At 34.0% G+C, this 25363-nt stretch overlaps 3 protein-coding genes across 5 annotated transcripts; 2 read left to right on the forward strand and 1 right to left on the reverse strand.

The window, feature by feature from the left end:
- Position 1: 1 nt before the first annotated feature.
- On the reverse strand, positions 2 to 2461 carry LOC132187878 (transport/golgi organization-like protein (DUF833)). The gene is made up of 5 exons (XM_059602312.2): positions 2192 to 2461; positions 1799 to 1982; positions 979 to 1185; positions 559 to 753; positions 2 to 365 (listed from the first exon to the last, which is right to left on the reverse strand). The coding sequence occupies exons 1-5, from the start codon at positions 2272 to 2274 to the stop codon at positions 204 to 206; spliced, it is 831 nt and encodes a 276-aa protein (XP_059458295.2). The 5' UTR covers positions 2275 to 2461; the 3' UTR covers positions 2 to 203.
- A 2301-nt stretch (positions 2462 to 4762) lies between these two features.
- Positions 4763 to 11010, forward strand: LOC132179308 (uncharacterized). Of its 3 annotated transcripts, none has more exons than XM_059592021.2 (10): positions 4765 to 5312; positions 5873 to 5918; positions 6012 to 6090; positions 6189 to 6234; positions 6333 to 6431; positions 8405 to 8473; positions 8553 to 8910; positions 9010 to 9164; positions 9725 to 9920; positions 10011 to 11010. In XM_059592021.2, the coding sequence occupies exons 1-10, from the start codon at positions 4836 to 4838 to the stop codon at positions 10733 to 10735; spliced, it is 2250 nt and encodes a 749-aa protein (XP_059448004.2). In that variant the 5' UTR covers positions 4765 to 4835; the 3' UTR covers positions 10736 to 11010. The 3 variants fall into 3 exon arrangements, with proteins under 3 accessions (XP_059447997.2, XP_059448004.2, XP_059448013.2); XM_059592030.2 differs by having other exon boundaries at positions 8553 to 8646; positions 8818 to 8910; positions 9725 to 11010; XM_059592014.2 differs by having other exon boundaries at positions 4763 to 5312; positions 9725 to 11010.
- A 9873-nt stretch (positions 11011 to 20883) lies between these two features.
- KIN3 (Protein kinase superfamily protein) lies at positions 20884 to 25000 on the forward strand. The gene is made up of 6 exons (XM_059592005.2): positions 20884 to 21092; positions 21502 to 21824; positions 22664 to 22799; positions 22908 to 23050; positions 23367 to 23490; positions 23639 to 25000. The coding sequence occupies exons 1-6, from the start codon at positions 21020 to 21022 to the stop codon at positions 24055 to 24057; spliced, it is 1218 nt and encodes a 405-aa protein (XP_059447988.2). The 5' UTR covers positions 20884 to 21019; the 3' UTR covers positions 24058 to 25000.
- The last annotated feature ends 363 nt before the right edge of the window (positions 25001 to 25363 follow it).

Below are 25363 nucleotides of genomic sequence, written 5' to 3' on the forward strand. Positions count from 1 at the left end.
CTCATGTTTAATAAAATTTTTCTTCTCTTTTCTCATAACAAAAAAATATTAACCAATGGGTAATGTTAAAAGGGGGCAAAAGTCTTTTACTTTTATCATTACTCTTGATGAACAAACAAATTACAAAAAGTGTCTTCCATTGGTATTTGCAAATTATCGACCTGAGCTTTAATCAGATGATCTGTTGAAGAGATTTTATAGGACTAGCTAGCCATATTTTCACCAATCACTTGATCAGTCTCTTCTATCTGGTAAGTTACAGTCTCTTCTTTCCACAGTTCATTCTCCAGATGCCTCTCATAAAACTCTACTACACCAATTGCATTCACAAACACTGCAGAAGTGCTTCTAGTGCCATAACGTCCCTATCCAATAAAAGGAAATCCTGTCAGGAAAAGATAATCTTATCTAATATTAATTATGTGTATTAAGCTTTTATGCACTCTTCTCTTAAGGGTGAATTTTATTCAAGATTTATATTATTTGATATAAAAGGAGGAGATTAAATTTAACTCTTAAGTGGGACACAAGAATTGGCAGACTAGTAATTGGACTTACAATCGGAGTAGTGACTGTCTCAACAAATATGGAACTTAAGTGGTATTCCCGTTCTGGAGGATAAATGTGAGGTAGCATGCTTTCATCGTCTTTAAATGTATCCATCATTAGCTTTTCAACCATCTCTTTCATGGGTAACTCTTTTTCACCATGTTCATCCAATAGCTCTCTGAAACTATCGCCCAGTCGTTGAGCCTGAAAAGATAAAGATGAGACTAATTTGCAAGAGAGTAAGTAAATCATGAAGAACCTTTCCACAAATGTAAGAAAAAACCCAGTAGCTTATAGACTTTAAATTAAATGAATTTGCATTTCAGTCAATAAATATGTGTATTGTGAGATTGCATTTGTGATTTTCTCATTTTTTGTTAGCGGATTACAATTATGTAGACAAAGGAGTGTAACCTAACAGCTGCTTACCTTTGGCCATGGAGAGTCTAGCCTTGCATTTGTTAACACGTGAATCCCAGATTCCACTTCGGTAACAAGGTTGTTACCTTCTTTTGCTCTATTAGTTACATAAACCATGGTTTTGGAACAAAGATCAGTTAATATCAGGTTAAACCCATTATACTGATCTGCCTCCTTCACCATTTCTTCGGCAAACTCCATGGGTCTCTTCTTGCTCTGCAACAGTATGAAAACTCGAAACAATCATTCAATGCAAGGCTCCAAAGAAGTTCTTTACAAAAGCAACCAGTCTAACTAACTAAAGTTGGTTCGCAATTGAACTGGGTTTAAAAGGCTCATCCCCTAAAGTGCATAGAACGACAACCATATAGCATGTCTCATCAATCACATGGAATCTACTAATCTAAGCAACAAGAAAAGAGGTGTGATAGATTGCATGGCTTCCTCCAGCTCTTGAAAATGAGATGCGATTTCTTTGTTTAACAATTTATGGATTGTATGTTGGAGATATAAATACCTGAAGAATCAGTAATCAAAAACTTAAGCCTCTGAGTTTGATTTGGTTTCTTATATCAAGCACCCGTTTTTGTTGTCTCTAGTTAACAGAGATTCCATCACACATGAAACTCCAACACTATAGATCATAAATGGCTCAATTTGAAAGCAAACAACTTCCTTCAAAAACAATGTCAATCTATACATTCTCTTATCCCAAATGTTGAGCCAACATGCATAAATGATACGTAGACCCTTATAATCCCTGGTACAGAAAATAAATCAAACAGATAGAGTGGGTGCCAGAATTTGATCAAAACAAAAATAAGATCACCTGCAAGAACCGAACTAGGAGGTCGCCTCTACTCTTTGCCTCAGGGAGCGACTGAACTTCCCTGACATTTGTAAGGAAAGCCATCCGTCCATCCCTGCTACAAGCCAACCATGTCCCACCTGCCACTTCATCTCTGCCCCCCAAAATTTCATCACCTTCCCACCATCCCAATGGCCTTGTAGACCTTCAAAACCCCAACCAAAACAAACCCCAAAACATATCAGACAGGCAAAATTAATCCAAACAAAAACTAACCCAGATGAAGAATTAGATTTCAAAAGCCAAACCAGAACAAACCCAAAAAATATTGCACCTCGTCAACCTCAGAAACCATGGCAGACAGACAAAATCAATCAGAAACAAAAACACACCCAGAAGAAGAATCGGGCTTACCGACTGTGATACTCGTCCCTGTTAAGCATGAGAATCAATGGGTACAGTGGATGAGCTCGCCATAGAAACACCGCAATGCACATGGTCAATTTGGTGGCATGAAGATCACAACTTTTTGAGCCAAGAGATTTTGGTTCTTTTTCTCCCGGGTGCTACGCGACCATCAACCTCTTCGATCCCTCTGCTGACGTTTGTTATTCCACGGCACGGACAGTAAAGTTTCCCAGCTTGATGTTTCGACGTCACTACATGGCCAAATTTGTAAATTTCTTCGTTCTTGCTTGATCCATTCAACGACCTTTTTGAGCATAATGTTATATTTGGTACGAAATGACTATTTTATAAAAAATATATATATATAATAGAATAAGTATTTTTAATCAATAAAACACTAAGAATCTCTCAGAAATAATTCAATCAATCCAAGACTTGCATCATAAAGTCGAAGTTACTAATTCAAATTTTTATTTATTTATTTATTATTATTTTTTTGTGCAGACATATAAAAAATAATCACTAAGAAAATAAAAGTACACAGAAACTTACATATGACCAAGAAAGAGATAGAAAAAGAAAAAAAACATCAATTTATGATACGTGATTTTCAGCCTATTAAGTACATACTATTATACTAAGCTGGAATTTAAGACAAAATTTTACACACTTTGCCTTAAATAATATTTCTAAAGATAAATGCTAGGGGTGCTAGCAAAAGTTTACTAAATTGATGTGTAACTCATTCATTAAAAAAAGTTAAAATAATTAATTCAAAGAAATGTAAGGAATAGCAATAAATGAGCTACGCATCAGTTTAGTGAACAGATTCTCTCCCGTTCATTTGTTATATTTGAAGGATATTTTTGTCTTTTTATTTTTTGATAAGACAAAAATACCTTTCAAATATAATTAACTAAATATTCTCCAGTTCATTTAACTGAAGAGTAAAAAAAGGGTTAGTCTATCCGCCCTAATATTTCTCATTTCGAAAACGTTTTTTTTTTTTTTTTTTAATTTTTTTTAAGTTGTAGGCATGTAAAATATCTAAATGAAGAAATAAGATGTAGATGAAATATTGGTCAGCATGATCCACTACCACCAAACCCTGACAACATTCTAAATGGACCCCCTCTCCCACTACCAAAAAACTTCTACAAGCTTAAATTTTGGTGCAACCATCATAAACCTCTACAATCATTGCTGTAATTGGACGGGATAATAATCTTCCATTTCTAATACTTGGGCCTACCAAGTTTATCTCATAGCTTTTAGCATTTACATGTTCCATTTGTTAAAATTTTTGTTTTATGTTTTTTAAAAACAAGAATATTTATAAATAACTCAAACACAATACACGCTTAAAACTAAAAAACTAGTTTGAAAAAAAGTATATATGTTTCACTCAAATTAATACTCAATTTGCAATGTCCATTCAAATTAAATATTACATCAATGTTCCTTAAAAAAAAAAAAAAAAAAAAAAAAAATTGCAATAGAGAATAACTTCAATCACGTCACGGTGTAAACTGGGTGTTTTACACTTTTCAGTAGGGAAGAGACATCTCAACTTAAAACACAAAAAAATAATATAACCTTTCACACTAAATAATTTCACTCTCTTGACAAAATATCTCATAGACAACATATCAATTGATAAAATCATTGGACCCACCATCTTAGTTGGTTTTGGAAACTCCGGTGTTGAGGGCTACAGGAAGTGGGTGAGGGTTCGATGGTTAGTGGTAGGCGTTGGGTTAGAATTAATGAAAAAGTTTATGAAATTGATTTGAATTAAAGATAAGTTATTTTTATCTAATGTGTAGTGTGTAAAAATGAATTTTACACCGTATCCGGATAAAAGATGCTCTCTTTACAATATACCTAATTAGATGATTGCAAAAATTTGAGAGACAGAGCTATCTTTGTACAAACTATGATATCTACAAAAAAACATATGCAAATAGCGTCGAACATAATGTTGATGTAACAATATTAATTAATTTTTAATTAGTCATTAGTAGAGGAAAAAAAAAAAAAATTGGTTATTTATTTGTTGGTAGGGTAGGGTTTAGATGTAAAAATTGTTTTTAATTGTTTAAGAATAATATTAAAAATTACATTTTTTTTCTTCATAACTATATTAACCGTTCTTATGTGACTGTCTTAATTTAAAAGTTAAAATTGTCACATCAGTATTATAAAATTAATCATGAAATATTACCCAAAAATAATTTCAAGCCTATTTCGGTTTTTCTTGCTTGAGTGGCTTGCTTTCTTTTTTGGGTTTAATTCAAATTAATTAGTTTACAAATGAAGCATCAAATGTGAACACGAGCTTGACTTGAGTGCTACAAGAAGGAAGAGCTGTTAAGTAACAAACGGTTTGATTCCTCCTACTCCCACTCCACTCTTTCATCCCAACGACGGCGTCTAAATTTCTGTGAATTTATTTTCACTCAACACGTGTGTCGAAGGAAGGAAACCCGTGCGAACATCACGTGCCTCGCATGCCGCCTTCCTACTAAATAATATTTTCACTAAAATAAAAAAAAAAAAAAAAATAACACCCTGTTGGTTTGTCCGACTCTGGTCAGAGAGTCTCAGAGAGAGAGAGAGAAGTCTCAGAGAGAGAGAGAGAGAGAGAGAGATGGGTAAGGTGGTGGAGAGGAAGAAGAAGAAGAAGAAAGGACGGCCGTCTCTGTTAGATCTCCAAAAGCGCAATCTCAGAGAACAAGAGCAACAACAACAACAACAGCAAAAGCGAACGCACAACTCTGCCCCTCATTCAGCTTCTAATTACCGAACTGCCCCTGTTGCTGTTGCTGTCCCTGCCTCGGGTCCAACTCCTCTGCGGCGATCCACGCGCCGGAACCCTAACCCGGACGCCGACGAGATCCAACATGAGGAGGACGAGGACGAGGAGGACGACGAAGAAGACGAATTGGACGGGAAGCGCCGCGAGAAGAAGCTGAAGCTGGTGCTCCGATTGCCCTCCCAGAAATCGCCGCTCAATTCGCAAGGCTCCGAATCGAATGCCGAGGAGGACGAGGCCGCGTCGAATGGCAACAAGAAGAGGAAGATCAATGCGATCGGGAATGGATCTGGGCTTGGGGAGGGTGCAAAGGTATCGAATTTCTCGGTGATTTTGTATGAGAAAACGGTTTTCGCGGCTGAAACCCGCCAAATTTTGGGGGGAGGGGGGGGGGGGGGGTTTTGTTTAATTTGGATAATTAATTTTTTTCGGCGGAATAATAAGTTGACGTAATTTGAAAACTCCTTGAATTTCGCACCCCTTTGGACTTAGCTTTTTCTCGGGCTTCTAGAATTTCACTGAAAAGGGTTTGACTTGACAAATCTGTGGAATTGAATTTTTATGTATGTCTATAATTCTTATTGTGGTTGTTTTTTTGGGGATTGCTAGGCATTTAAATTGTGCCTTTATTTACTCGACCCTAATAATGATTCGACTGTCAAATCTGATATAAAAAAGTGTAAATTTGTCTTTTCTTTATCTAATAATTGTTTTTCACAGTTTGTAACTGTATTTTCCCTTTTTTGGTGCTTTGAATTCCAGTCTACTTTGCCTTTTCACGGCTACTTTGAGTTCTCGTTCATTGCCCACTATGGAGAATAAATATGTTTGCTTCTTGTTTTCGTCACTCGTTATGATTCTATTGTTTGCAGGGCGACAAGTCGATCTCTGGTGCAAACCCCACAAACACCCACCAAGGTTTGCTAATAATCTGACACCCATTTGCTTAGAAAAGGAAAAAAGGAGCTCTTTTTGTTTTTATTTGGTGATTATGTGTATGATTATGTGCAGGGGGTCAGTTGGATTCGGGACCCTCAACGCCTTTACCGGATAAAAAGCTGTTACTGTTCATCATCGACAGGCTTCAAAAGTATGTCTTACAGTTTCCCAGATTGTATTTTTGATTACTTTGATGTAGCTTTTGGGTTTTCAGTTTGCTGAGGTGTGTTTTGAATTTATTAATATCAGGAAGGACACTTATGGTGTGTTTTCTGAGCCAGTGGACCCGAATGAGGTTAGTTCTTAAAAAAAAAAGTTGCTGCTGTATTAACTTCTAGGACGTGTGTATATATGTTTCTCATTTGTATACTGATATTTATTTTATTTATGCAGCTTCCGGACTACCATGAGGTGATACAGCACCCAATGGATTTTGGAACCCTGAGGAATAAACTTACTGGTGGAGCTTATGCCGACTTGGAACAGTTTGAGGTTGGTTTGTGCTCTTGTGGTTTTATCTTCGTTCTAGGTTGCTAATTTACTCCAGATGCTCCAATTGGCATTTGGTTCTCTACGGACTAGAGACTATTCAATTCGCTTCCTGTTGGTCAGGTTTTGTATCAAGCATCTTTTTGGTTAGAATGGCTGCCACTTGGTTAGCCTGCCATATATGTTGCATTCAAGTGGGTTTTACAACTAATTTACTTCATCTTTGAAGGACTGATTATTATCGGGATTCAACTTTGGAATTTACTTAGTATCCCTGCTCTATTTGTTTAAAGTTCCGCACTTGTCCTGTATTGCTAAGATTACAGATCTTCTCTAAGATTACAGATCTTGTCATTAGCTGTTAGGCTTTGTACCTTCTGTAAAAAGAAGTTATTGTTGTATTTTCCCTTTGTTGCAATGGTGTAATTGTTTGCACTGGACACATATATGTATATACAAATCTCTAATATGTGGTTTAATTATTGGAACACGATCTATTCCAGATTACCATTTAAGAATCTGCCATATGTGAGTTTTGTAGCTGAAAAGCTGGTTACACGCCAATGAGCTCAAGTGTGCTAAACTTGGTTCTTTATGCTAATTGATCATATTTAACTTCACGTGTGTATAAGTTTTTGTACTCAACTCTGTCTAGCTGTTATAAAAAGTGCGCTTTTAACATCTAGTGAGTTTTGCCTCTCGAAGATCTGTTGGTCATAATTTTTCCTTGTTTGTACTACGCATTATTAAGTTTTAAAATTAAAGATACCTCTAAACTTAACTCAGGTGGTAAAGGGCTAGTTGGGTTTCGTCCTCAGTTAAAAGTTTACCAATTCAAGAATTAAAATAAAAAGTTGTACATTTAAGATTAAGCATTATATGTATTCATAAAAAAATGTACTTATTAAATGCAGGGTCTAATTAAAAATGCCAAGCCAATAGTTAAGTTGTACATTTAAGATTAAGTATTATATGTATTCATAAAAAAGTGTACTTATTAAATGCAGGGTCTAATTAAAAAGGCCAAGCCAATAGTTTACATGATTATATGTAACTATTTTGTTTTACACTAGTGTATTTAGCGTGGGTATAGACTAGAACAGTTTTTTTTTTTTTTTTTTTTTTTTTCCATACGTTCAATGCCTCCTATTTGGTAACTGAGAGACAAAAGAAGTTGGAGGAGCATAAAACAAGCCGTTTCTACCATTGTTGTCAATCAGTGGTTAACTTGGCTACATAATGTAGATTCTTCGTATGTTTCACATGGCTACTTAATGTTGATTCTTCATTTGTTTCATCAGTTTTGTTGTCAATCTGCTTTAGGAAGTAGAAGCTCTTTGTTATGCATGGGAGTATTTGCTTGCACACTTTTCATTAGATTGTAGTATCACTGGAAATGGGAAATTTTTTTTTTTTCATTTATAATGTATGAAGGAGATTCATAGGGCCAGATTAGCATTCTAGCACAAAGAGACATCAAGATTGATCAGGAAATAAAAAATAAAAAATAAAAACAAGACGCATCAGGATTATTCTTGATATAGTCGATGTGTCTTGGAGGATTATAAATGAGAGGGTCATCACTCTCTGAAAGTCAGTCTGCTAACATCCACCACGTTTCAGTTAATGCATTCGGGGTTGTAGACCTTGAATATGCATCATATATCTTTCAATAATCGTTTTTTAGTAGTATAAGGCAAGATCTATTAAGCTTCTGTTAATATATTTCTTATGCTTTAGGCTTTTTATTATTGATATTTGGGCTAGGATGGTCTGCTAAGAAATTTGCTTATCTCCATATAAAAGTGCTCTGAGAAATAATACATTACAGTTCTGTTTTATTTAAATCTGCAAAATCTTTTACTGATGCCCCTAGACTTTGTATTAGTTGAGAAGAAATTCATGATGCATATTTTGGAAGAATGCTTGAACTATATACATCCTGAGAATGAAAGTTTGATTTTATTATTATGCAGAAAGATGTTCTCTTAATCTGTACAAACGCAATGCAGTATAATGCGCCTGATACCATATATTTTCGACAGGTATGGTCTGTTTTAAACTCCTATCTTACCATTATTACTAAATCTTTTTGTGTTTTCTGAAACTTTATTTTGTTTCCAGGCACGATCCATACATGAGCTGGCAAAAAAGAACTTTGAAAATCTGAGGCAGGATAGTGATGATAACGAACCAGAACCTAAAATAGTGAGAAGAGGTAGACCACCAACCAAGAATTTGAAAAAATCACTGGGCAGGCCTTCCTTAGAGCGTGCTGGTTCAGAGTTTTCTGCTGATGCTGGTCTTGCTACTGGGGGAGAAAACACCAACTGGTCCAATTATGATCTGAGAAAAGGAAGTCATCTTACAGACAAGTCTGCTTTTGCAGATTCGTCCGGACGACTCCATGGTTCTCGCAATAATGATGTTTATTCTAATTGGTTGGTTGAAAACAAGTTTGAGAGGAATGATGAATTTACAGGTTTGGAACTTGAGCGTTGGCTTGCTAACATGAATTCTCCTGCTTGATTTCTTAAATCCAGCTTTTAGGATACTGAGGTTGCGCCACTTATTTTTACAGGTTCCATGAAGGGTAATCAAATAAAGCATGGGAAGAAACAATTTGTACTTGATGAGAACAGACGTAAGACATATAACCTATCCCATCCATCAGTTGGTGGGCGAGAGCCGTCTGTGTTAACTACTTTTGATGGAGAGAGGAAGCAGCTTTTGGCTGTACGTATCACGTTGATGTTGAATTTTCTTATTAATTCTATGATATTGAAACTGATGCTACTCAAAGCCATGCATGAAATCCCTGTTAATGATGGTGAATATTTTTGTAACAAATTCTAGAATGAGCTAAACCAAATGATTCTGCAAGATGGCAATGACCTTTAGTGTTTTGTAGTTTTAAATTGACAAAACAATAGCCAATGGAAAAGATGATTAGATGTAGCCGTTGGCATTTAGGTTTTGGCCTCTAATCTTTCCCTTTGAGGAATCACTACTTAACTATTACAGGAAGTGTTACACATCCTAAATTTTTTCTTTAAAAGTTAGTTCACAAATGATGTGTCACCATCTCATAAGATTTATTATTTTGGGAAATGTGTCATCAACTCATGGGATGCTGACACATCATTTAGGAACCAACTTTTGGAACAAAATTTTGAGATGTTTAGCATTTCTCAACTAGTACAAAACTCCTCAGAAGTGTATTTGGTTGAAAATTTTATTAAAAATCATAAACCCTAATTTTTGTTGGTTAGTTGACTTCCTTTTAAATGAATCAGGTAGGGCTTCATTCAGAGCATGGTTATGGGAGGAGCCTTGCTCGTTTTGCTGCAAATCTTGGACCTGTTGCTTGGAAAGTTGCTTCTAAGAAGATAGAGAGATCTTTGGCTGCTGGCGTTAAGTTTGGCCCTGGATGGGTTGGAGAAAATGATATCATACCGCCGAGGCCACTGCTACTTCCTTCAAAGTTACCAGGTCAGCTGTCACCATTGCAGCCATTTTCTGTTGTTGAAAAGTCATCTGCTACACCTTGCACTGTTGAATCTAAGGGAGATAATTTATCAGAGATGCATGAAGGAAATAATTTGTCTGAGAAGCACATACCTTCTACTCACTCACCTTTGGGTGGCCATCTAAGCAAGCATCTCCCTTCATCTTCTACCACCTCCTTATCTTCCTTCACTACGAATAAATCACCTGAACCTGTCACGGGTAAGGCAGACGTTGCTGAAGGATCGAATTCTCATACTGTGATTAATATATTGAATAGCAGTACTGGTGTAATCAAGCCAAGGCCTCCCTTTCAGACTGATCAGCGCCCTGGAATTCACCCTGGAATTAATGGATTTAATGGTTCCATTGGGTTTAACATTGCGGCTCAAATGGGGAAACTAATTGGAGCAGCCAGGCCTGCTAGTTCTGGGTTCAACTTACAGTCGCCTCAGATGCATGACACAATCTCTAGGACTAATACTAACTATGTCCATCTGGCAACCGCAAACAAGCTTACTTCAGAAGACCCCAAGTTTATGGAAAGTTCAACTTCAAATAATTCCGGCGGCCCGTTGCCAAACTCCGGTAGTGAGGCACTGGCAGCCCAAATAAGAGTGCTTCATCCACGGCCGTCTTGGCAAGGAATGTCGCCACAACAGAGAATGGACTCTGGATTGTCACCCCAACAGAAACCAGATTCAGTTCCACCAGACCTGAATGTCAGATTTCAGTCTCCAGGATCTCCTAGTTCTAGCCGGGTTGATTCAGCACAGCCAGATTTAGCATTGCAGCTATGAGAATAATTGAGTTTTTTTTTCTTCTTCTTCTCTTTTAATTAAGTTAACCATAGAAAGGTGGGTTTATGATTTGTTGCTTCTGCTTATGAAACCAGCATAGGGTCTCTTTGATGTGGAGCCGATTAGAGCCACACCTAACTGTATTGTAGAAGAGTAGAGTAGACTTTTGTTGTACAGATTAATGTAATCTGATTCTTAGGCTCACAAGCAAAAAAGGTTTCATTTGTAACATTGGAAACCAATATTTAGCAAGAATTTATTTCTACCTTATATTATATTGTAACCCTTTGTTATATAAACAAACATATGATTTGCTTCGGACTGCAACATGCATGACAGCGACACAAACCAGAACAAAAAACGTTTGCTGCCACGAAAAAACCAAGTCCCACTAAAAAACTTGTTGACTCTGAAAACAAAAATGAATTTGTCAATGACCTTTTTGTATGTTAAGGAGGTTGGAAGATGGGGTGGGAAAAGCTATCATTGTTTGAATATTCTAAAAAGCAATAGGAGAGAAGAATTGCCCAAAAATAAAAAAGGAAAGTATTTCTTGCCTAGGTTGAACGTTAGAGTTGAGGGAAAGAAAAAAAAAAGTATTTCTTCCCTTGGTTGGTTGAACATTATGAATGAGAGAAAATGATAAGGTATCATGGGAATTGACTAATTGGAGTTTGTTTAGATATTGCTCATATTTTAATAAAATATAGGGAATAAAAAGATCAATAAAAAAAATTTCATTAGAACGTGTATCATCTCCTTTAAAAATTTTCCATTTGGAAAAGAGAATTCAAAAAGGGATTTTAAGGGGGACTGAGTTTGATTTCCTTCAACCAAGTCTATAAAAATGACATGTTAGTCATTTTAACATGTGACAATCATGTACTTTTTTAATATCAGAGGCAAATTTGAAATAAATTTTATTAAAAACTCATGTGCATCTTACATATTATTAAAAAAAGAAACACATGTAATTTTTATAGACTAGGTTGAAGGAAATTCCACCAACCCAAGTTTGGAGGAAAACTCTGTCCAAAATAAAATGCATGTGGAAGGGATGAAGGAATTTCCTTCAACCTACTCTATAAAAATGACATGTGTCTTTTTTTTTAATAACATGTGAGATGCACATAAGTTTTTAATAAAATTTATTTCACTTTTGTCCCTGATATTAAAAAAGCATATGCTTCTCATATGTTAAAATGACACATGTCATTTTTATAGACTTGGTTGAAAGAAATTCCTATAAGGAAAACTCTATCATTTTATTTTTATTTTTATAGACTTTTTTAAAGTGCATTCCTTAATTAGATAGGAAAGGGAGGAGGGGTCAATTCAAACCACTTGCTTACGAACTTATGAGATGAGATTTTTCAACCTCATTTTAATATGCAAATAACGCGTTGTTGCATTAATAAATTTTAATGAAAAAATATTTTTCTCTAAATTGGGTTACTTTGTCCATTAAATTAGAGTAATATCACATTTATACCCTACACTTTCAACTAACCATTATATTAATTGAACAGAAATTTCCTTCAAATCAGTCTGCAAAAAATATCTTTCAACCCATTTAAAATAGTATCAAGTGTCTATAAACATTTAAAACGTGGAGAGTGCTATGGAGCCAAGCAAATGGACCCAGAAAAATTTTCAAACTGACGTGGCAGACCGTGAGTGGCAAACAAGGGAGAGATAATTGCATTTTTTTAATTTAAAAACCATTGCCACGTCAGTTTGAAAATTTTTCTGGGTTCATTTGTTTGACTTCCTAACACTTCTCTTAAAGCGTATATTAAATTCTTAAGATCATTAATAGCGGTTTACTAACTTAGATTAATGTTTTAAATGTTTATAGACACTTGAAACTATTTTAAATGGGTTAGAGGATATTTTCTCCAAACCAGTTTGAAAGAAATTTCTGTCCATATTAATCATTGTTAAAAATATGGTACGTACCATTAGCCATTAGATTAACATGTGTCCTAAATCGAAGAAAATCCTAGTTTCAAATAAAAAACTTTATTCAATTCAAATGGCCAGCAAACATGGTTGCAAGAGAAAGAAATTTTGAAAGTACTAGTTTTTGTAAGAAAAATGATACAAATTCATCCTCTACTCATCTTCATATAGCCCGTTTTAAAATTTATCAATAGATCTGTAGATCCCACAAATTTAATGTTAAAATTTAAAACGAGATGGGCGAGAGATGGCGGTTGTTCATTACTAATTACACAATAACTTTTGTTGGGTCTAAAGAACACATAAAGTTGGCAGGATTTTAATTAGGACAAAAACATTTGTCGGTCCAAGGCATGGACAGCCACCAATTTTCGGAGTAAGAGTCATTTTAGGTAAAGATTTTATTTTGAATTTGAGAAAAAGTGTACCTTTCGTATGTTATGGAGGTTGGAGGGAGACTTGTGAAGTGGAGAGGGAAAAGCTATCATTGTTTTGAATATTCTTGTTGTAATATATTCTAATTTTATATTATTGGATTTATATTTCTTATAAGATTTATATTTCCTTGTATAAGTTGATTTAGGTTTCTTGTATACGTCAACTTATTCAACTATAAATAAGGATTTATGTATTGTAAATAATTAAGTTAATGAGGGCATAATGTAGCCTTTAGGACTATTCAAAGTGGTAGATATAAGTGTCTAATACCGAACAACCCATAATAATTTGTCTCTTTTCTCTCTTTGTTTCTACTATTATTCCTGTATTTTAGATTTACCCATCAAGTTACTTCAACATAGTATCAAATCGTTGGGGGAAGGAGTTACGACTCCCTCCTCCCTGCCCCCTTTCTCTTTCCCCCTTTCTACCTCAATTTTCCCGCATCCATTGTAGATTGGTTAGGGCGCGTGTGTCAATGGTCCTTAAGGTGCTTTTTAGCGGCGCATGGCTGGCCAGTGGTGGAGCGTGGAACGGGTGAGGGTGTGTTGAGTTTTTGTTATTGTATTTTCGTTGTTTTTAAATAAGAATTTATTATCTTTAGATCTGCTTTTAGTAGTGATATATGGGATGTGATGAAGTTTTATTTGTTATCTTAGGTTTTGTTTTCACGAACCCTAAACAATAATAGAATTGGTTTTCGATCGGTCTTTTGTTTTCTTATGGTTCATTTCTTAGAAGCAAATCATAAACTGATAATGGAGGAAATATCAAGCATAAAGAATAATTGTCACTATTGTAAAGGCAGCAAGTGAGATTGCGATTGATAAGGCACTAGTAACAGAGATAAAAATTAAAAAAAAATTAAAAAAAAAAATAGAGTCAGGGAATCAAGGATCTGGTAGAGGATCAGAATTTGTTGTACATCTGAAACTGATTAAGACGGTGACTTTTCATACATATTGTCTTATAATAGTTCGAAAGGCTATTATATATGTCATAAATAATATTTAAATTGTGAATATTTCAAATTATATCGTTGGCATTGTACGAAGCATTTCGTCCCATTTGTTTATTATATCGATGAAGAGATAATTTCCTTATTAAATTTTTCCATCCATTTCATTTTAATTTTTGTTGACTTTTTTAAGTGCATACCTTAGATAGGAAAGGGAGGGTCAAACCACTTGCTTTCGAATTTATGAGATGAGATTTTCAACCTCATTTTAATATGCCAATAACGCGTTGTTGCATTAATAAATTCAAATGAACAATTTTTTTTTTTCTTTCTTTCTCCAAATTGGGTTTATTAAATTAGAGTTGAGAAATAATATTTAGTAAACTCTCATATGACTGTCATATAACTATGATGATGTGGCAATGAATATCAACTATTGATTTTTTGTTTTCTTTTTACAAGTTTTTGTTGATCTAAATGTTGATTTTCACTGTCACATCATCATAGTTGTATAACAGTCGTATGCAAGTCTAATACTACATACTATTTTTATCCCATAATATTGATGTCAACTAATCATTGTTAAAAAAAAAAAAAAAAAAAAAAACCCAACAATTAGTTTAGAGTACTGTCACATAAAATATTATAAAATAATTGTAAGATAAAAATATGATGCATAGGGCATTACTCATTAAATTGACACATGTCCTAATTTTATTTATCTATTTATTTATAAAATGTGTCCTAAATTGAAGAAAATTCAAGATTAAAGAAAAACTTTATTCAATTCAAATGGCTAGGAAACGAGGATACTTTTCAATTACTTAAATTACTTATATTTAAGAGGTATTTTTATTTTTATTTTTTTTTAGGGAAAATAATACTCCTATAATATTTTGGTTTAAATAAACTAAAAATATCCTAATTTCAAAAAACGTGGTTGCGACTTTGTGAGGAATATTGAAAGTACTGGCTATGTTTGCGAACAGGCGGGGCCGGCATTGCACTGTTCCAGCTACAGTGCCAGCAGCAAAAATTGACTTTTTGCCTTTTTTTTTTTTTTTTCTTAATAAAGCAAAATATTAAAAAAAAAAAAAATGAGGAGAAAGGGGTTGTGTTCCAGCCACCCCTTGGCCAAAATGGGGTGGCCGGAGCCACCCCCTGGCCGATCTGGGGGTGGTTCAACCACCCAGATCGGCCAGGGGGTGGCTCTTGGCTAAAAATGGTGTGGTCCGGCCACCCCATTTTGGCCAAGGGGTGGCTGGAACACCACCCCTTTCTCCTCATTTTTTCTTTTTTTTTTTTAATATTTTACTTTATTAAAAAAAAAAAAAAAAAAAAAAAAAAAGAAATAAAAAGTCAATTTTTGCTGCTGACACCGTAGCTAGAACAGTGAGTGCCAGCCCAGCTTGTTCGCAAACATAGCCACTAGTTTCTCTAATGGTGAACTGGTGCTTGTCAATTAATGCTAGTTACACTGTAGCTTTTGTTGGGTCTACCAAAAGTTGGCAGGTTTTATTGATCATGACAAATACATTCAGCGGTCCAAAGGTACGGACAGCCATCAATTTTATAAAAACAATTTTATGATAAAGATTTTATTTTTGGTAATTACTTTTTGCTATATGAATGATAGTGTTTTGGCATTTTTCTCATATGAATTATCAATTATAACACTTGACCCCATCAAACCACTATCTTATGACAAAAAGTCAATTTCTATCAGTCAAACGGGTTAAAATTGACGGTCAACGTCATGTACAAGTCATGTGTCATTTTTACTTTTTTTTTTTTTTCACTTTTGCCTTCACTTCAAACCGAGAAAATGACACTTATACCTTCCTAAACCTTAATTCAACACATGAAAACATTTAAAAATGAGGGCAAAAGTGGAAGAAAAAAAATTTAAAATGTCACATGACTTGCACATAACCGTTGACAATCAATTTTAACCCTTTTGACTGATAGAATGAGATTTTTTGTCATAAGATGGTAGTTTGATGGGGTCAGGTGTCATAGTTGGTAGTTCATGAGAGGAAAGTGTCATAATTAGTAGTTTATGAGAGGAAAGTGTCAAGGTACTGCAGTTTATGGGGGCAAAAGATAATTACCCATTTTATTTTATTTCATCTATATATGTCGCTGTAATTATCACATATTTAAAAAATTTAAATAATAAAATAAAAACTTGACCATAAAACAGTTGAAACGAAGGGATCGGTAGAATTTGTATCTTCATCAATTTGTTGCCTAATATGAGAGAAAGAAAGCCCCTATGTGACTCACCTATTTGAAAAGATAATTTTTTTCCCGACTTTTCTAACAATTTGGACCAGAAATTGCTAAAATTGCTGCGGGCTCGTTTGGGTTTGCGACTTTTATTTATTTATTTATTCTATTGAACTGAATTCAAAATTGTGAATATTGAAAAAAAAAAAAGTTAAGATTATGTTTGAGTTGTTTGAAGAATATAAAATTTTTGTTGTGAATGCACTTGTGAGTGTTGTATCCTACATTGAGAAATATAAAAGAAAATAGTGTTTAATATACCTAAGTAGACCTTAGCCTATTAGTTTAGGCTTCTGGGTTAGAGTTGTGTTCAATTATGTATATTAATGTACTATTAGTAAAAACTCCATAACCGCTTTATCTCCCAATAATTGTGAATAAAATATTAAAATTTTGAGTTGAATTTAGTATTAGTAGTGTCAAATCAACTAAAAAGGCAAAAAAAATTTGAAAAGAGTTGGGAAGAATTGTCTTCCCAAACAAGAGTCGCCCGCAAGAACTCAAAAGTGATGAGAAATGTTCCATATATTTTTATTCTCGCATTTTTTAACCTGACTTTTAAAATTACTATTGAATCGAATTGCAATAGGCATATTGTTGTGAGATTTTAAATGTACTCGCAAGTGTACGAATCGTTTTGAAATATAGGTTTTCAAGTGCGAGGTCGAACCCACATGAACTTGTATAATTGTAGGAAAACTAAATAAATCCTAATTTAGTTCAATAAATATGTAGTTGTTGAGAAATAAAAAGTAAACAATGCAATTAAACTAAACATAATAAATGAAGCAGCAGTAAACTATTAAGATAAAAATAACTAAAGCAAACTACAAATTAAATTAAATGAACTAAACTAAATTAATAAAAGTGGAATTTGATAAAATTAATGGGAAAAACACTAAGGCTTTGGGGATCTACCTAGCATTATATTACGTATTCTTGAGACATATATTTTTTAACTCAACTAGGTAGAAAATTAATTCTCCTAATCGGAAGATAAAAGAATTAAGCACCAATCAAATATAAAATAGACTGAACATGGATTTAATAACAATGTGACAATCAATTAAGCACTCGATATATTTTCGAATCATAACAAATCAAACAAAGTAAGTATTTGATATAAATAAAAATCATAATGAGTCAAAATAAACTTGTCACATGAAATTATTCTCAAATTAAAAGGCATCTCCAATATTCAGTCATTAATCTATGAAGAATAACAATTGTCTCAATAACACGTAATAAAAATATTAGGCTTCATCTCTAGCCCTAACTAGAGATTTAGCTACTCATGACATTAAAATACTTAACAATGTATAAATAAAAAGACATGAAAAAGAAAGAACTTGAATTGTAGGGACAAATCCCTTGCATAAAAGCTTCGCAATCTCTCTCTTCTCCTCTTCGGCGCCGGCAACTCTCCCTTCTAGTGTGTTGTGCGGCCTTTTATAAGAGTATTTCTAGTAGCCTCACCAAAATAACCCAAAGTGTACTTTTCTTATTTTAACAACTCACATTTTTAGAGTATTCACAGCAGTCTCACTATTTTAACAATCTACTTTTACTATTCCATTTAAATATCATTTTTCAAAGATTTGTTTATTCTTAGGAAAAAAAAAGAAAGAAAAATGAGTTGTTTAATCAACAGGTGAGTGAACCATACTTTTTATATTTTGTGAATACTGTTCACTTCACTATTTTTTTTTTTTTTGACATGTCCGCACAAGAGGGGGAGGAGGATTCGAACTAGTGACCTCTGCTTTAATAAGCGTGGTTCCAGCCGATTGAATTACCTCTTGGAAATTTTTTTTTTTTGTTAAAGTAGTGAGTTTGAAAAGTGGATATTTAAGCCATTTTTATTAAATTGCCTCATCAAAATGACCAAAAATTAATTTTAGTGAGGGTGCAAGGAGTGCTTTAAAAGGTCCAACAAAACCCTATTCCTCTTGAATTTCTATTGCCCACGCCTCTTTGGTTCTTCTTTGGAAATTTCTACTTGAATTTCCTTAGATTCCAGATGGAGAGATTTATTTCCTTGCTACTTAAAAGGCCCTATTCTCGTATATCTCTGCACTTTGATCTTTTTATTGTGGACTGGACAAAAAGTTCATCTATATTGGTCTGGAAAAAATATCCTCAAACCCATGAAATTTCTGTCTTGAGTAAAAAATTGTTGAGCATCACGCATTGGACCCACGAGCATGACTTTTCTTTTATTTTGTCTTCTCGTGCCATTTTTCTCTTTCTTTTCCCATTTTTGTTTTATTTTTCTTTTTATTTATTTGCTTGGCTTTTGTCTTATTTAACTTCAATTCTTACAAAAGGCAATAACTTGCATTATAATATCATTTTAAGTTCATATTTAATAATTAAACATTATTTCATAATTAAATATAAAGTAAAATATGATAATGTTTATTTTAATAGAAAAAAATAGACATTTTTAAGCTATTATCACATATTCATTTTTTGTTATTATTTATTTTTTTTAACATTTATTATTGAATTTGTGAAAACTACTTCGGTCTCACAAGCATTTCTCTTCAAATAAAATTTAAAATATCCTATTTAACTCTCCCAATTTTCAAAGTTGTAGGAAATTGCCAAGTCGTCCACAAGTACTCGAAAGGGATTGGAGATGTTGGATTTTGTCAACCCTAGCAATTAGTGCTTTTATCGACAAAAAAAAAAAAGGAAAAAAAAAAAGGAAAAAGATAAAAAGAAAGGGATGACAACGGAATACAGGCTGTGTATTGACTCCGATGGGACATTTCCTAGTAAAACTCATGCACGTCGTTACTTTTGATACAGTCCAATTTAAAGGTTAGAAGACTAAATCGGTTTGGATTTGTAATTTTAAAAACGTAATTAAGTGTTTAATAAAATTAAAATGTCCGTTTTTAAAAAAAGTACGTGTTTGTCGTGTAATTTGAAAATATAAATTTTTTATGTTGTTCGAATTATAATTTTTTTAAAATAAAATCTCAAGCAATTTATTTTTTATAATTTGATTTAAAATCACACTTTTTATTTATAAAATCAAAACGTCAAACACACCATGAGCAAAAGAAATTGCGGAAGAAATAACACATTATGGGTTTTCTTTGAATTTGGTGGGCAAGGCAACGCATACAAGCTAAGCTTTTCACACTGACCAAATAAATGGAAGAAGAGAACAAAAAAAAATTGTCAACTACAAAGACTCTAGTGGAGCCTTAACCCAATAAAAAACATCATGGATGATTAATCTAAAAAAGAATAGTCAAACTAGTATACAGTTAAAGAGAAAATAAATATATATATTTTAAAGACTCTCTCTTTTTAATAATAAGATCATCCTATAATTGGTGAAATACCACTCAAACAAAAAGTTAAAAGTTAATGGATTTAGATCAATTTATGTTATTTTAATTGTTCACTTTATGATATGGTTCTTACTTGGAATTTGCCTCTTTTGAAAGCACTACATTTATAGTGAATAAAAATATAACCAAAAATGTGGACACCAGCAATAATTAAGGAGTTCGTCTATGCGGTTGCCAAATTGAGGCAGCTAAGTGTCGTTCAACGCATGGTTGCTTCTAAAAAATAATAAAAAATGAAAATACAAATTTTGTTATTATTATTATTATTTTTTTGTTAGCTAAATTTTCATGAACTAATATTTGAGTTTTAATGCCTCAAAACTTGTTTTTGGATTCAAAATTAAAACTTAGGGGAAGAAGGTTAACCATTTAGGGATGATATCACCTTAAAGGGATTCAGTCATTCTTAATTTGGTGTTGATACCTTAAATTTGGTGCTAATGCCCCAAATTCGGTCATCCATAATCTCAATTGTAACCTCTTTCCTCTTCAATTAAAATAATAAATAAAAAAATCTTACTTTGCAGATACTTGACTGATTCTTAGCAGCCGAAAATCTCTACTCATAATTAAGTTCACTTTAGTGGCTCCTGGCTGCCAAAGTAACAACAAAGAGAAGAAAAAAGAAAAAAAAAAAAAAAAAAACTTGCCAAAAATAATTAATTTCACCATTATATGTCCAAAATGGTATAATAATTTGATTAACATTTTATCTTATTATATGTCCAAAATAATAATTTGAAATTATTATAATATTATATAAACCTGGAACGAACCATAGAAAAGGAGCAAGTTTAGATGAATATAATAATATATAAGATAGAATAAATATTATAAAAGGCCCCTCAAAAGTGATTTGTTAATACTTTTTATATCTTTCTTTGAATTGAATTTTGTTCCATATGACTTGACCAGTCCCTCAGGCACGGCTGTTGACTTTGAACAAACTTCCTGTCTACATAACCCGCGAAGCTTAAATGCTTTTTCTTTTGTCAAGTGTTTACCAACACTTGTGTCTGATTTCATTTCATTTGCATTTGGAAATCAATAAACATAATATAGAGATAGAGAAATCAGAGTCAGAGGTTTAGAGAGTGGAAGGAGAAACAGAGTTTTCAAGAAAAAAAAAAAAAAAAAAAAAAACAAGTGGTTGAAGAAGAAAGACGTCAAAGCAGAGGAGGAGGAGTTGAAAGACAACTAGAATTCTGGGTCACAATAAATCCAACCCCATTTTTGTAGGTCTAAGAGGAGGAGAGGAGCTAGTTTCAGATGGGAATTTGTTGGGGTTCTCCGGCACCAGCTGATAACCCAACCCCAAGCACTACAACCCAAATCAGTTCAGGTACCCACAAGGAAAAAAAAAATTGTGCTTTCTTGTTATATGTTTGCCATGTGGTGTTCAATTCTTGAATTTCTCAAGTGGGTTTTGTTGTTTTTCTGTTTATGTTCCATGATTTTGTGTTGTTTTATAATGTTGAACCTTTTATTTAATTGACAGTGAGATGAGAGTCAACCTTTTCTGTTTTGAATGATGACTTTTGTTTCTGGACTATCTTGGTGTCATTAGAACACAAACATTGATTTTCTTCATTTTTTTTCTTCTTTTCCATTTGGATTGGTTTGTATTTGGATCTTTGCATAATCCCAATTTCTTCAATTTCTGTGTGAATTTCTGCATGTTCAGCTCCAAAATCCCCTGTTTGTGAAATTGGTTAATGCCATTTTTCATCATGTTTGGGTAATTATGACAGGGATATCTCAGACAACCAGCAATGCAACTACTTCTAGGGGTAGTAACTACTCTGCAAATAGCCACTTCTCGGCGGCTAGCGGCGATCCAGGTTATCCTGATGGGCAGATCTTGCCCACCCCAAAGTTGAGGATCTTCAGTTTTGCAGAACTGAAGACTGCAACCAAGAATTTTAAAGCTGATACAGTTCTTGGAGAAGGAGGCTTCGGAACTGTCTACAAGGGTTGGCTTGATGATAAGGGATCGTCCAAGAACGGAAGTGGAACAGTAATTGCTGTTAAAAAATTGAACTCTGAAAGCATGCAAGGCTTTCAGGAGTGGCAGGTGATTCTACCAAAATTCATGTGTTTTGGATTCCTTTTGTCCTTTCAGTTGCACTTTTACTGTGCTTGTTGTCCTTTTTCTTTATCTTTAGGCTTGTTTTGTAATGTCTTGTTCTCCTTCAAAGCTTTTATAGAACAGAACATAACAAAAACTCTGATTACGGTTAAAATATAATTTTAATGATTAAATCAACCGTTTGTTATCAGCTTAATCTTTTGAGATAAATAGTGATTTAACATGGTATCGGCACGAAAGTCCTGAGTTCAAACTTTGTCTCCGTATAATTACGGAAGCTAAAATATGCACAGCTCCTCCACTATTAAAACAATCAAGAAAAGGGTTATGGGATATTGAAAATATGCTCTCGCTTGGTTATTGTCTTTCTTGTTTAATAACATCAGCTAGTTGTGTCTTAAATACTGGAAAGAACTGCAGAGAAAAAAGGAAAAAACTAGTGAATTATGAAGCATGTAAATCAAAGTAAGGTTTGATTCAGTCTACTTTGGTTGAAACTTGAAATGCTCGCAGCTTCCTCTTTGCTACTCAGCCTCAGGTGCAAAATTGCTTTTGGTTTATATTGATTAATGCTTCGATAACCAGTTTAAGTGCAGACGAGCTCCATGGAAAATTAATAGCCTGATATTGTGAATGTTAGTTCTGTATTAAATAAAGCCAGAGATCTTGATATTCTAAACCATATTACAATTCTCTCTCTCTCTCACCTGGTCACATTTTTTTTTTTGGAGTTTGGTTATTTTTCGCTATTTTACTTTTAAAACATTACTTTTAAACAATTTTTTAATATGTATGCTTATCTGGGTACTAATTTATTGGTGCAGTCAGAAGTGAATTTCTTAGGAAGGCTTTCTCACCCTAACCTTGTCAAGCTATTGGGATACTGTTGGGAAGATAAAGAGTTACTCCTCATTTACGAATTCATGCAAAAAGGCAGCCTAGAAAACCATCTCTTTGGAAGTAAGAGCTTATAAACAGAATTACCCTCTAGTATTAGTATTCATATGAGCATGCCATGTGTGACTTTCACATATTAAACCATACACTCCATCCTCGTTACTTGTGCAGGGGGTGCAGCTGTTCAGTCGCTTCCATGGGAAATACGGCTTAAGATTGCAATAGGAGCAGCTCGGGGCCTGGCCTTCTTGCACACTTCTGATAAGCAAGTTATCTATAGAGATTTCAAGGCCTCCAATATATTGCTTGATGGGGTAAAGCTTCTATTTGAAATGTGAATAACTTTTTTTTTTTTTGATAAGTAATGAAAATCTTTATTTGAAATGTGAATAACTACCAAGATTACAGATGATACATCAAGAAGGCTAAATTAATACTGTCCCTAAACATCTGTTATTATATCATCTTTCTATCTTGTTCATATGGCCAGGCTTTATGCATACTCATGGTTACAAAAAGCAAGTCTCATATTCACAAGATATCATTGTTATTACAGCTTGCATATATTCATAAGGTGTTTCTGGAAACAAATAAGTTTTTAACTTGTTCTAACTTTTTGTTTTATTGCAGTCCTATACCGCCAAGATATCAGACTTTGGCTTGGCTAAGTTGGGTCCGTCGGCTAGTCAATCACATGTGACAACACGAGTAATGGGCACATATGGTTATGCTGCTCCGGAGTATGTCGCTACAGGTATTATTTTTGTGAAACCTTTTGGAATTTTGGTGCTTTTAAGGATGTTTAAGTCTTTGAATTTAGTTTTGAGAAAATTTCCACCACTTAACCAATCTTGGTCCTTATAAAAGCTGTGCAGTGACATTATATCATGTTGATTAAACAGGGCATCTGTATGTAAAGAGCGACGTGTATGGTTTTGGTGTTGTTTTGGTTGAGATCCTAACAGGTTTACGGGCACTCGATACAAATCGTCCAAATGGGAAACATAATTTGGTGGACTGGATCAAACCGTATCTATCAGAAAGAAGAAAGTTGAAGCAAAATATGGACAACCGGTTAGAAGGAAGATATCCTTCTAAAGCTGCATTACATATATCTCAGCTCGCTCTAAAATGTCTTGCAGCTGAACCGAAACACCGACCATCAATGAAAGAAGTTCTGGAGACACTGGAACGGATTGAAACCGCCAAGGAAAGACCAAGGGAACCTAGAAATCGTTCTACTCATCCTATGGCTCACCGACAGGGCCAGCAACCTTTGCACCATCGTTCTCCACTTCACCCAAGACCAGATGGACACTAAGCCTACCAACAGTACTCCCCCTTGAGTAAGGTGTCTTGGATACAACTGCTGCATACGTGCATGGGAATTCCCTTGTATGCTGATTTGTTTTTCATGAAAAAAAATATATATCTTTCCATTTTTTCTTTTATTATGCGATAAAGTGTCACAAATTCTGTGAAGAACCAAAATTGCTGAGTATTACTATTGTTTTGGTGACTTGTATCAACTTATTGACTATGTTAGTGGTACAACTGTAAGTATGTAGAAGGTCTGGTGAGTTGTGTTTGGTTATGTTAGCTAGTTATTAGTTATTAGTTTTCTTTTTTGTAATTTTTTGGAAGACTAATTACTATATAAGCTTTTGATTTCATATACGTTTGAACTTCAAATAAATTGATTACTTTTTAGTGAAGACATGAAAGCAAAGAGGAGCTTAATCAAATGACAAATAAAGACAGATTACAATTCAATTACTCTTTCATCTTTGAATACTTTATACATGTTAGAACATTCTATTATGGTGATAGTATTCCAGAAAGCAAATAGGAAGTTATGTATTGTAATTCAAATGCCATGCAGAACTTGGTGGACTAGTTTAACCTCAATAGATGTCCAAACACTTCATTATATGAACTTGCTGGGAAAAAGCATAAGCACTCATTTTCGGATCTATTTACATAGCTTCAATGGTATTATAATAAGAGCCATGAAGACTACTGCAGCTTGCAGCCAAGAGGATCATAAGATTGCTTCATCAAAGCTTGTAGAAGTTCAGCTATCTGCCGAGGAGATGCCTGATCTCCTCATGGCGGCAGGTTGTGGCATTAAACCTACAACTTTCCCAATGCCCTCTACCTTAATGGCTAGAACTACCAAAAATGCCTCAAAAGGTTGCTCTTTCACTGCAGGAGGATATATGATCTGGTTTTAGAAAAGAAATTCAGGGAGCATCATCTTAACAGCAGTGTGGCAAATGAACTCTGGCTGATTATATATACTTCTCATACAAACAATATACTTGACACCTTTTGGCTTTGGTGATGATTCAAATTGTCTTTATGCTAATCTTTGATTTTTATAACTCACGTCTTTGCTTCCCTCCAACATTCACATAAACAGGGACGGAATTAGGATTTTTCGTTCGGGGGGTCAAAGTATGAATGAGAGGTTAAGCTCAATTTTTAAGAGAGCGCGCACACACACACACACACACACACACACACACATATATATATATATATATATATATATATATATATATATATATCTTATTAGAAATATTTTAAAGAAAAAATTGAAAACCTCCCTGGATGGAGATATGAAA

The sequence above is a fragment of the Corylus avellana genome, chromosome 2, assembly GCF_965113065.1.
Source record: "Corylus avellana chromosome 2, dhCorAvel1.hap1.2, whole genome shotgun sequence".
Taxonomy (NCBI): Eukaryota; Viridiplantae; Streptophyta; class Magnoliopsida; order Fagales; family Betulaceae; genus Corylus; species Corylus avellana.